The 11,348-nt window shown below is 41.6% G+C and overlaps 1 protein-coding gene across 1 annotated transcript in view; it reads left to right on the top strand.

Annotated features, from left to right (window-relative positions):
* The window catches only part of LOC117535007 (chromaffin granule amine transporter), a 9,611-nt gene extending 6,810 nt beyond the window's left edge, over window positions 1-2,801 (top strand). The window contains exons 12-16 of the mRNA XM_034199322.1: window positions 96-147; window positions 868-931; window positions 1,082-1,201; window positions 1,680-1,813; window positions 2,617-2,801. Coding sequence (XP_034055213.1) covers window positions 96-147; window positions 868-931; window positions 1,082-1,201; window positions 1,680-1,813; window positions 2,617-2,724 — 478 coding nt within the window. The 3' untranslated portion in view covers window positions 2,725-2,801. The remainder of the gene's footprint in view (window positions 1-95; window positions 148-867; window positions 932-1,081; window positions 1,202-1,679; window positions 1,814-2,616) is intronic.
* The last annotated feature ends 8,547 nt before the right edge of the window (window positions 2,802-11,348 follow it).

Here is an 11,348-nt window from a genome sequence, read left to right as displayed (position 1 = left end):
TTTTATGGAGAGTCTGAGTCCTGTTCAGACCTGACCTGAAGACCTCCAGTAAACCTGCAGGTGTAACAGATGGCTGATGTGTTCTGTGTCTCCAGGTGGCTCTGCTCCATGATAGGGATGTTTATCATTGGCATCAGTCTGCTGTGTGTAAGTATACCATTCATTTATCAATATAATAGCCTGTTCTTCCACCCATCATTGATTCAGCCATTGTTACAGGAACACATGTATTTAAACAGAACATATGTCATTTTATACAATTCTTCACAGTTCTCATTACCAGGTATCAAACTTAAAGGTGGGGTAGGTAAGTTTCAGAAACCGGCTCGAGATACACTTTTTGTTATATTCCATGGAATGCTCTTAACATCCCGATAGCAATGAATATCTTAAGTGCTTTGACAAAAATTCCATAAAAAAATGTCACCTGTTTGAAGCAGTAGTTCTGTAAAAAGTACAACCAATCCGTTTAGCTGGCCCGGCTAAACGGATTGGATTGCCGCCCTGTCTGTCAGCCTTCCATCTCCTGCACGCACAAATGTATCTCGTGCCGTCATTGGGCGTGCCCTCACTGGGCGTGCATTGCAGCAGTACTTCAATGACTCGCCAGCAACAGGCGGCCACTTTCACCAGTCTGCTGACGTCATGTGCGCGTTCATGTGTGTTGGAGTGTGTGTTGCTCTGTTAGGAAGTCTGAAGGAAGGGGCGGATTCTTTTCGGCTGTGTACTTTCAAATTTTAGTGCACTCGAGCCGGTTTCTGAAACTTACCTACCCCACCTTTAATGTTAAAAACAACCAATTTAACTAATGTGCCATAACTTACTGAACCAGAACTGCTAATATGTGTGTGTGTGTTTGTGCATCAGGTTCCTTTTGCCACCAGTATCTATGGCCTGATTGGACCTAACGGAGGTTTGGGCTTCGCTATAGGTGATAATAAAAACAGCTCATTATCTCATTAAATCACACATATTGAATGTGTGTGCACGTTAACTAATGCAGACTTGATTTGTAATTATAGTAAATGTGGAAACTCTTTTCTGATTGTTAGTTGGTGAGATGAATGTTTTTCTCCTGCAGGTATGGTGGACACCTCCATGATGGCCATCATGGGTTACCTGGTTGACATCCGTCACGCCTCCGTCTACGGCAGCATCTATGCCATCGCAGACGTGGCGCTGTGTCTGGGGTTCGCTATTGGTAACACAGACACACACACACACACACACACACACACACACACACACACACACACATACACACACACACACACACACACACACACACACACACACACACACACACACACACACACACACACACACACACACACATACACACACACACACACACACACACACACACACACACACACACACACACACACACACACACACACACACACACACAGACAACTTTAACTTTAAATATACATCGTGTTGAAGTATCTCTTTGAGTATAACAATACTAACAAGTAGTGAAATATATGAATATAACAAAACAGAAATATATAAACCCAAACTTCACTAAATTAAATCATTTTCTCCATTGTTTTCTGAATGTATTTTAAAGAAAATAAAGATATTGCTGTCAAAAGAGTTTTTCACATGAGTTGGACAAAGATATGAATATTCTGATGATAATGATAATTAAAGGTCTCTGTCTGCTGCTGATCCAGGACCATCCACAGGGGGCGCTCTGGTTCAGGTGGTGGGTTTCCCCTGCCTCATGGTGTTTATCGGGGTGATCAACATCCTGTACGCGCCACTCTGCTTCCTGTTACGTAACCCTGCAGTCAAAGAGGAAAAAATGGTAAATATCGATATAAAAGTTAAACCAGTGAGCAAAACCACAGGTGTGAAACCTTTTTCCAAATGATACAGTACATTTGATTCAAACAGCACAATCTAAATCACTTAAAAAGCACAACACATCTTAATGAGACACACCGTACTCAGTACGCAGGTTATTTACTGAAGTACTCCCACATTTTTTTAAATGTGCTCAACTCTGAATATCTTTTTAATGTAACTGTAAGGGAATACGGTTAACCTTTTCTGTTTCCAGGTTATGTAATCCATTACACCCCAAGCCTGGTTGTGGTAGAGTTGAAAAAGATTGGTAAATTCTCACTAAGCTTTCTTTTAGATACTATAGCCAAAAGAGAGTCAAGGTTTAACATGGTGCATCCTGAACAGATTCCCCAAAACTCTCTGTGCCAACAACACCAAATCACACACACACACACACACACACACACACACACACACACACACACACACACACACACACACACACACACACACACACACACACACACACACACACACACACACACACACACACACACACACACACACACACACACGGCAGGTTGTGACAAAACAGCAGGAAGTGTGTATGTCTCTGTGATGTTGCAGCCAAAGACTTTGTGTGTGTGAAGTCATTACACAGTGATTAGACCGATCATCACAGATCAGAAGCAGCTGCCTTTAAAGCTGCAGAGGAAACATTTATACTTAATCACCTCTCTATTACACACAAATTACACTGACATGCAGGTAGGTCCACTGATCAACTGTGTGTGTGTGAACATGTGTGTGTGTGTGTTGCAGGCCATTATTGACCAGGAGTGTGTGATGCACAGGACCTACAACACACAGAACGAGAGTCGTGAGTTTCCTCTCAGCGACTACAGCGAAGAAGAGGAGGCAATGGAGTGACACACACACACACACACACACACACGCGCGCACACACACACACACACACACACACACACACACACACACACACACACACACACACACACACACACACACACACACACACGAAGATGTTCATGTTGTGATTTTCCAGTGTCTGCATAAATACCCTTGATATATAATTGATTGATTAACCATAACTGTAGAATACCAGTTTATTAAGTGAGGGCTCTATATGAAATGTCATTGTAGATTGATGGATGGAGTGTGAACGTTTACAGACAACTAATGTGATGTGAATATGTAAATGCAAATTCTATTAAAAGAAGACCGTATAGAGTGGTGCAGTGATGAAGTATTTTTGTACAGTGGGCCGACCTGGAAGTTAGCATCGCAAAGAGCTCCCTCAACAAAAAGCCAATGATTTTATTTTTTTGCGTAAATGCAATCTATAGTGAAACCCAACGTTAGACTATAAACAAACTACAAATCACGGTCACATGGCTGAGCACCTCCATCGTTAAGCTAAAGAGGCTAATGTATGCCGTGATGACGTTTAGTAGTCTCATTTAGACACTTGTTAGCAACCGCGTTTTTCATAACACATACGTAGGAGCTTCGGACATTCCCGGGTGGGGTGTATACTCATGTGTTTTATGTCGTAGAAGAAAACGTAAAAATCTAAGCCTAATTTCAGGCTTCTAACAACAAACACATAAAAAAAACCTTTGAATTCGAGAAGGGAGGGAGCAGGAAGTGGTGAAAGTATTTTCCGGGTTTTAGGACTCATTACTGCACCACTCTGTTGCCTCCAACCGACCATTCGCCAAGGACCACCCACTGAGCTACCGTGGCTACTTGTGTCTCGCTACAGTCAGGAAGATTTACCATCAAATAATTGTTTAACATTGAAACAATGTGTCCTGAATTCAGTCAGAAATAAAACTGGTGCTTAAACAGTTAGTCAATCAGTTTGCAGAAATGCTAATTCGTAATCACTATAAGAGGTCTGCCTGTATGCGTTTTATGTTAAAAATGATAAAAATCCTTCTGGAAATAAAACATTTCTGTTTCATGTATTTATGTGAGCAAAGTTTGATTTAGATCTGTGTTGAGAGATAAGGAGCCAACCCTTCAGTTACAGTTCAGTTCAGTACATTTGTTTTCTTCCAGTGGTGAGCCGTGACTTTTATACCTAGGCACTCTGACCCCCCCCACCCCCCCCCCCCCCTTACCTCAAAAGAAAAAAGAAGAGTTATTACGTCAAAGTGTATACTTCAGCGGAATATCAAAATAGCGGCCCGGGGTGCAAAACGCATCAATGACAGCAATCCTCTTCCACACAAAACAACACCATTTATATAAACACCTATCATGACAGGGCACCCACAGCCAAGTAACAATTACAAATGAATTAAGTCGGCACGGCGGCCCACATTGAAAATCTGGGGTTACGTACTGTAACCCAGCTTCTATGAGTATAGGCGCAGCCCTCTAAGGCTATCGCTATTGGGTAATCCTACTGCGCATGCGCAGCACTGACAGACTTAATCCACGCCCACCTATGACGTGGGCCCCACCTACGGCCTCACTTCCGCATAAATAGGAAGGAGGCCCGACAATATGCTCCCACACAAACAGCTTTTCTTCAGCTATTCGCGGAGCCAGTGGGGCCCGAACCATAGAGGGCTGCGCCTATACTCATAGAAGCTGGGTTACATTACGTAACCCCAGTTCTATTTCGTATAGGCTTCGCCCTCTTATGGCGCTTTTCCACTGCAGGGCCTCGCTCGGCTTAGTACGGTATAGTTAGGCCTTGTTAGGCCAGGCTCACTTTATGCTGCGTTTCTATTACAGTTTAGTACCTGGGGCAGTAACTATAGTAACGCAGTGTAGGCGGAGCCGTGACGTCATCTTCAATGCGAAACACAAAAGCAACATCAGCCGTTAGCTGTTAGCCCTCAGAGCTCACAGCTCTTCATATCTGTTCAGAAACTAGACAAAAGTTAAGCAAGTACAAACCACAGACTGCCTGTGTCATGGCGAATACAGTCGCTGGTTTATTTATGTCTGTATAGGCCGTTGCTGTGAGTGTGGACGTCGGAGCATGTACAACGTTAGCTTAGCCAATCTCCATTCAGAAAACACGCATTTTAAAAGGGTTTTTCGCCTGCCGTCTGTCTGCAGACTTGTCAAAGCAGTAATTCATGGTTTGTACTAACCGGTATCAGTATGTTGTTACTTCGGCATCATTTTGAAACGTGTATTACAATTAAATCACGGTCAAATATGTTCATTTTGTTGTAGTTGCCAGCGACTCTCTCACTAGTTTAGCATACTCAGCCCGGTTGTTGGCCCGGAAAGAACCTCGATTTTGGAGAGCCAGAGGGCCTTGCTGCTTATTATTATCCATCTGTCCAACGAACACACGCGCCGCCACTCTGAGTAATACTCTGAGAGCGCACGAACATGCTCTGGATGTGCTGTGGTTGTCATGGTGACGAGCCACGTCAGTGCCCTCGCCGCCGTTGTCCGTGAAGCAACCCAAGGGGGGCCCGGACCGAGAAGGCTGCGAGGGGGCCTCCACACGCTGCATCTCACACTGGCTCTCATCCTGTCTCTGTTTAGGAGAAGGCTCGTAAACTGGACATTGAGGCGCGTTCATGCTCAAACCTGCTGAGGAATGAGCGGAGGTGTGTGCAGTGCTATTCACACAGTGCGTAATAACAGCCGGCTCATTACGACCGTGTGTAGTAGGCACATCTGGGACAGAGGAAAAACCGTGCTGCCTGCTAACCGACAGGTTAGAAGCAGCCGGCTCAAACGGCGAGCCCAGCTGTCTGTTAACCGACAGGTTCAAAACAGCTGGTTTATGCACCTCCACACGCTGTACAGCGGCTCTCATCATGTCGCCGTTTAGGAGAAGGCTCGTAAACCGGACATTGAGGCGCGTTCACACTCAAACCCGCTTGAGGAATGACCAGAGGTGTGTGTAGGAGGCACATCTGTGACAGAGGAAAAAAACCTGTGCTGTCTAATCAACCGACAGGTTTTTAAAGACAGCCGGTTTATGCCACGAGCCCTGTTGCCTTTAACCGACAGGCTGGCGCCGCTTATGCAGCTTTTTTAGGTCATCCGGAGGAGAGCTCTCCTGAACCGGGGGAACGGGGAGATCTCATTAGGCGGCTGCCTTTCCGATGATCTCCGGGAGTTCCTGGAGAATACCGCCTATCGACGGCAGAGCCGGAAAAAACATTTTAGAGGGCCCTGACGGCTCGCCACTGCTTTCTTCACATCAACTAAACAGAAAAACAGACACACAAACTTAAGGATGTATTAAGGTACTCATTAAGCCGTCAAATGATTATGTCAAAGACACAAAACAAACCCAATGTTTTCAAAAATGAGTAAATTCACTTGCAACAACATGGTGACTGCAGTGGGATTCGAACTTGCTCTCCTCTGAACAAATTATAAATGCATTATTCCGCTGAGCCACAACCTGCACTCAAACATCGTGTTTCCAAGTGACACATCCTATCCACATGATTTTTTTCGTGTTTCTGGTAAGTGCTCATCCAAATTCTTCATCATCTGAGGACTCGGAGGAGATCGCTGCATACATTTGTACCAGATCATCGCTACTGTAACTGCGGTTTAGCGAAGGGTCGGTTGGATTCAATTTAGTGTTTGGAGAATTTGAATTGTTTTTGTGTTTCCTTTTAGTGGCAGCCTATTCAATCACTTTTTTAGATAGATAGATAGATACTTTATTAATCCCGAATTGGGAAATTCTTTTAAACACACCGGGAGCTCCTGTACCGCCAACAGGATTGGAATTGTTGTTGTTACCTTAACACATTAAAAATGCATTGCTTTGGATCAAGCGTTGGTTTTTCATTAAATGGGTAAGAATGTAAGCAGTTAAATACAAAAAAGATTTTCCTCCACCATTAATGATTAAATAATTATACAGGGTTTGGCATTAATTATTGGTTTTCTTTCAATATAATGTGAGTTTATTTTAAGGAAAGTGGCACTTCACTCTTCAATATGATGTTTCCTTCAACCACAATGTTGAGATTTTAAATTGTACCTGAGTCTGAAATGACCTCTGACCTATGTAACCACTAAAACGTACTGTAACCTGGCAACACCTGATCTCTGGGTGTTCTTCACAAGGAATCATTGTTCATAGGTGAACCTACGAGTATGAGACCACCAATAGCATCTGGATTGAAATCAGCTTGTGTGTGTTCACATGCTCCTTATCAGCTCTTTCATTTCCTGGCAGCTGGTTGACAAGAAAAGAAAGAAAACAAGACATACAGAAAAGCTGTCGGCTGGAAATGTAACCATGAAGTGAATGAAAAGCTCAATGGGGCTCCGTTCTTTTTCAAAAAGATTCCCATTTTACAGGAACAGTGATAGTATTAGCAATAGCTCTGATACGAGCAGTCTGAACACAATTGAAACCTTCTCACGTCACACAGGATGAATCATCCGTCAGTAGAACAAATCAGAGGACATTTGTTATTCAGGCAGCAGAAGAACCTCAGCTCAGTTTTCATGTGCATCTATGTCCTATAACTAAATATCCGTGTGGGCAGGACGTGTTTGGTTGAAAGTAAAAAGGGCTTTTCATAAAAAATCTACTTGCCAGTGCCAAAGCATAAGTTGTGTCATTAATTACCATCATAGCATATGCAGACAATAATAAAAAAATTGATTGGTGGATTTGGAGAATTTTGAGGTGGTTTTGGGGCTTATTGAGGATGCTGAATCCATTTCTGAAAGGATCAGAATTTGCAGTTTTAACAAAGTGGCAATATTTGTACTCTCTGTGGGATGATGTTGACTGAGTAGTTTTGCAACCGTTGGATATAGAGCACAAGATGAAAAGTATTACCTCTAATGTGGACTATTATTTTTCAAATAATGAATCTGTCCAATCTGAATGATCCGGAGTCCCCTAAAGCTTCAAAATAAATCAGCCCACTGGGAGTACAAATATGGCCACTTTCTGGTTAAAACAACCATTTTTGATGAAAGAGTCAGAAATGGATTCAGCATCTTCAATCCTAAATTGATCTTTATTCTTTTATAAACGTGTACACTAAGATTGTCCTCCAACACTCACTAACCTGTGTGTTTGAATGCCTCTAAGTCAGCTACTCTGCCTGTGCTCATATTTATAAAAATAATTAGTGGCTATAGCAACTAGCAGTTTTTGTATGCTAATGGAGCAATAATAGTACCTTTTCAATCTTTTGACCTTTCTATTGTAATACCTTCAGATGTATATATTTGTATTGTTAAATGTTGTTGTACATGTATTTCTCCTTATCTTATTAGTTATTTGTTTCAATGTTATGATTAATGCCTGAAATAATCTTTTAGGCTATGTTTTTGTCATGCAGCCTATTTACCTTTTTTTTAAGTTGATCATATAAAATGTGCTATATAAATGATCTTGACTGAACTATTTATATTTAAAAAGGAAACCTTTGAGGATCGTGTGTTTGTTACTGAGTGTAAAGGACATCCTCTGACAGCAGAGCACAGCAGCTTCAAAACTTCCTCCTGCTTTGAAATATGAATAAATGCAGTTAATCTGAGAGTGTGTGTGTGTGTGTGTGTGTGTGTGTGTGTGTGTGTGTGTGTGTGTGTGTGTGTGTGTGGTCATCAAAGGCATTTAACCCTTTGGGAATCAGCTCTGATGTGGCTGTGTGTCTGTAAACAGATAGGAAGCACTTTAACTCTAGATCTCTGATGCTGATTCATGGTAAACAGGAAAAATAAATGTATTTTTCAATGTGCTTTAATCTCCCTCTAATGTCACCGCAAACACTACTACAGTCTGTCTGATGTTAAATGGTAACATTAACTTTATTTCAAACCAGAATCTCTGATCTCTAACATGTCTGAACATGTTTATAAGCTGTATTTAAGTCTCTTCAGTTATGACCTCATCATGTTTTCCTTTTGGAAGAATAATTGTATTTTGTATTTTATTTAAATAAAGTCCTCAAATGTTTTATTCACTGTTTATTTTTTCTCTCACCATCTTTTAACGAGGATAGAAGAATACGTGTATCTACCGTCCAATTGTTTTTCTTTATTAGACATGTAAACGGAAGAGCGTCTGAGAGGCCTTTTTGCTTTTTACCTTACTAAATGGTCAAGTGGGTTGCGGTCAGATAATCCAAAAATCAGCTCCTAACGTCTAACCCTATCTCCTATTCCTTGACCTCTGAGTGAAACGTCACAGGGTTAAGGGATAGTGGATAGGAGAATTCAAAAGGACTTAGGAGAAGAGACTGCGGTACTTCAGAGAATCCGAATGCACTTTCACTATCCGACGTGTTTATGATGCGCCAGCGGACGTCATGAATGTGCGTCTGCTGCTGTGGGGAAACTATGGAAACTACAGTTTTCTATACAGCGGACTACAACATGAATGTTTAATAAGAACGAGGGACTACTGTAAACTCATCTAGAGACTCTGCACCGCGCTCTGATGCTGTTGCTTTATGCTTTATGAACGTGGACAACAGAGAAACATATTCTTCATGACCAAAGTTGGAATTGAAATAAAAAAGGAAAGTGAAACTTATGCTCGTCACCCTCTCCCTCCGGTCCACATTAATACAAATGATCCCAATATGCATGATTGTTTGAACATATCTTAAAATAAATACAAATGTATTTATTATAAACGTTAGTCCTTACCATCTATCACTGTGTATATCACCATTCAAACATCTTTTAAAAGTTGAACAAACTCCACACAGCTCAGTGAAGACTGTGAGATGTTGACTTTATTTGATCATTTCAGTAAAAACTAACGTTCATATTTCTCTTTTTGATTATAATACTGATGAACGTTCAAAACAAAGCACTTTGGCAACTTACCACATACGTTTTAAAAAGCTTAATAAGCACCGTAACTTTCATGATATAATTTCTCGGTCATAATCGGTTGTTTCCGTGAACGGCCGACTGTTGTGTGACGGCAAATGCTGCGGCTGCAATGCATTGTGGGGCAGCATTGTCTCCTCTCCTTTCGGTAAGGGAGGTCCAGTGGTTCCTAAGCTAAAGGAGGTTATAAAGGAAGTTTGAAACCTCCTTTCCTTTCATTTAGAGAATTGGAACGGCACTTAACATGGCTGCCACTGACGTAGGCCTACTTCCGGGTCATTTCACTTGGTTAGGAAGGTTCCTAAGCTAAATTGACTATTGGAACGCAACCCTGGTCTATCCTTCAGCACACTGACACACTCTGTAACTCTTGTTGGCCTCTTATGATGCTGCTGTCTTTTAATATAGGCTATGATTATTTCTCAGCCGCTAATTCGTTCCTCGCAGATTCTTCAGTCTCATCAGCCTCATCCTTCCATCAGTCCCAGACTCCCAGTCAACGCCTCCAGCACACTTCCAGTGTCTGACTCCATGATATTGTCCTCCTGATGCTGTAAGGGTGATGCCCCATGATCACAAAATGACCTCTCTAGAGTCTGAGTGCCAAGGACCTCATATTATGTCTGTCATTAATGTTACATCACCCATTATAACATTATTTGCTTTCCTTTTTCTCTTCTCTTAACTGAATAGTCCTGTCTTTATAATACAATGTAAAGTCCTTTTCCTGCACCATTTTAAGGTTTAAAAAACAACCATTTTTACTGTATGTGTTTGGAGAAATGACACAATCAGTGGCCCAGAATTGTACTTTTTAAACTCTGAATCTTGTGGTGCTTGAAGAAATACACACTGGTTAACCCGGCCAGCCAGGTTATATATATGCCTTTTTTGGAGCCCTTTTTTGCAATATTTATTAAAATGTCACTAGTTATTTAAACAAACCACTATCTGAGGATAATACAACCATAAAACGCCGTTTTTCTAGAGAGCCATTGAAGCGAAGAATTTACCCTTCCACAAATCTTTTCAACTGCTGTATTAATAAAGTTGCCACGTGTTTTCAAATTTAAGTTAAGGCACTATCTGTGCAGAACATTTAAAATATTCTTCATTTGCAGTATTTAATAAAAAACGTGTTCAGAAAGACTGCATCAATTATGATATATATTTAAGCTATAGCTCACGACAGGCCGTGGTATATGGTCATTATATCACAGTTAAGGGGCGTGGTTCGTCCCGACGCGAAGCGGAAGGTCGACAAGGCCATGTTAAGTATAACATGGAAAAGGAAATAAAATACGTTTCATAGGAGGATGTGGATTTATTTTCTCTCACCTTTTAATTACACAATCAAACAATCTATCATTTAGCTCTGGCCTTCACTCACAAAAAACATTTGGTTGAATTGGACACATTTTTCGAAGCTCTATTGACTGACATGCAATGACTGGGACTGATGGAAGGATCTGCGAGGAATGAACTAGGAGCAGAGAAATAATCATATTTTAAAAGACAGCAGCTTCATAAAAGGCCAACAAGAGTCACAAGGGTGTGTCACTTTGCTGAAGGATAGGGACCAGCTATCCAGGCCAGACTCTAAAGACTTTCCAAGGGGTACAAATGCTGCTGCCGGAGTAGCCTACTGACTGGAAGTATTGCTGATTTTCTGGGCTCAATATGTGTCTTGGCCGTTTTTTGTGATCGCTAAAACGCCTCTC

This window comes from Gymnodraco acuticeps, unplaced genomic scaffold (assembly GCF_902827175.1).
Source record: "Gymnodraco acuticeps unplaced genomic scaffold, fGymAcu1.1, whole genome shotgun sequence".
Lineage (NCBI taxonomy): Eukaryota > Metazoa > Chordata > Actinopteri > Perciformes > Bathydraconidae > Gymnodraco > Gymnodraco acuticeps.
The sequence above is the reverse complement of the archived record's forward strand: the minus strand, read 5'-3'. Positions and strand labels throughout refer to the sequence as shown.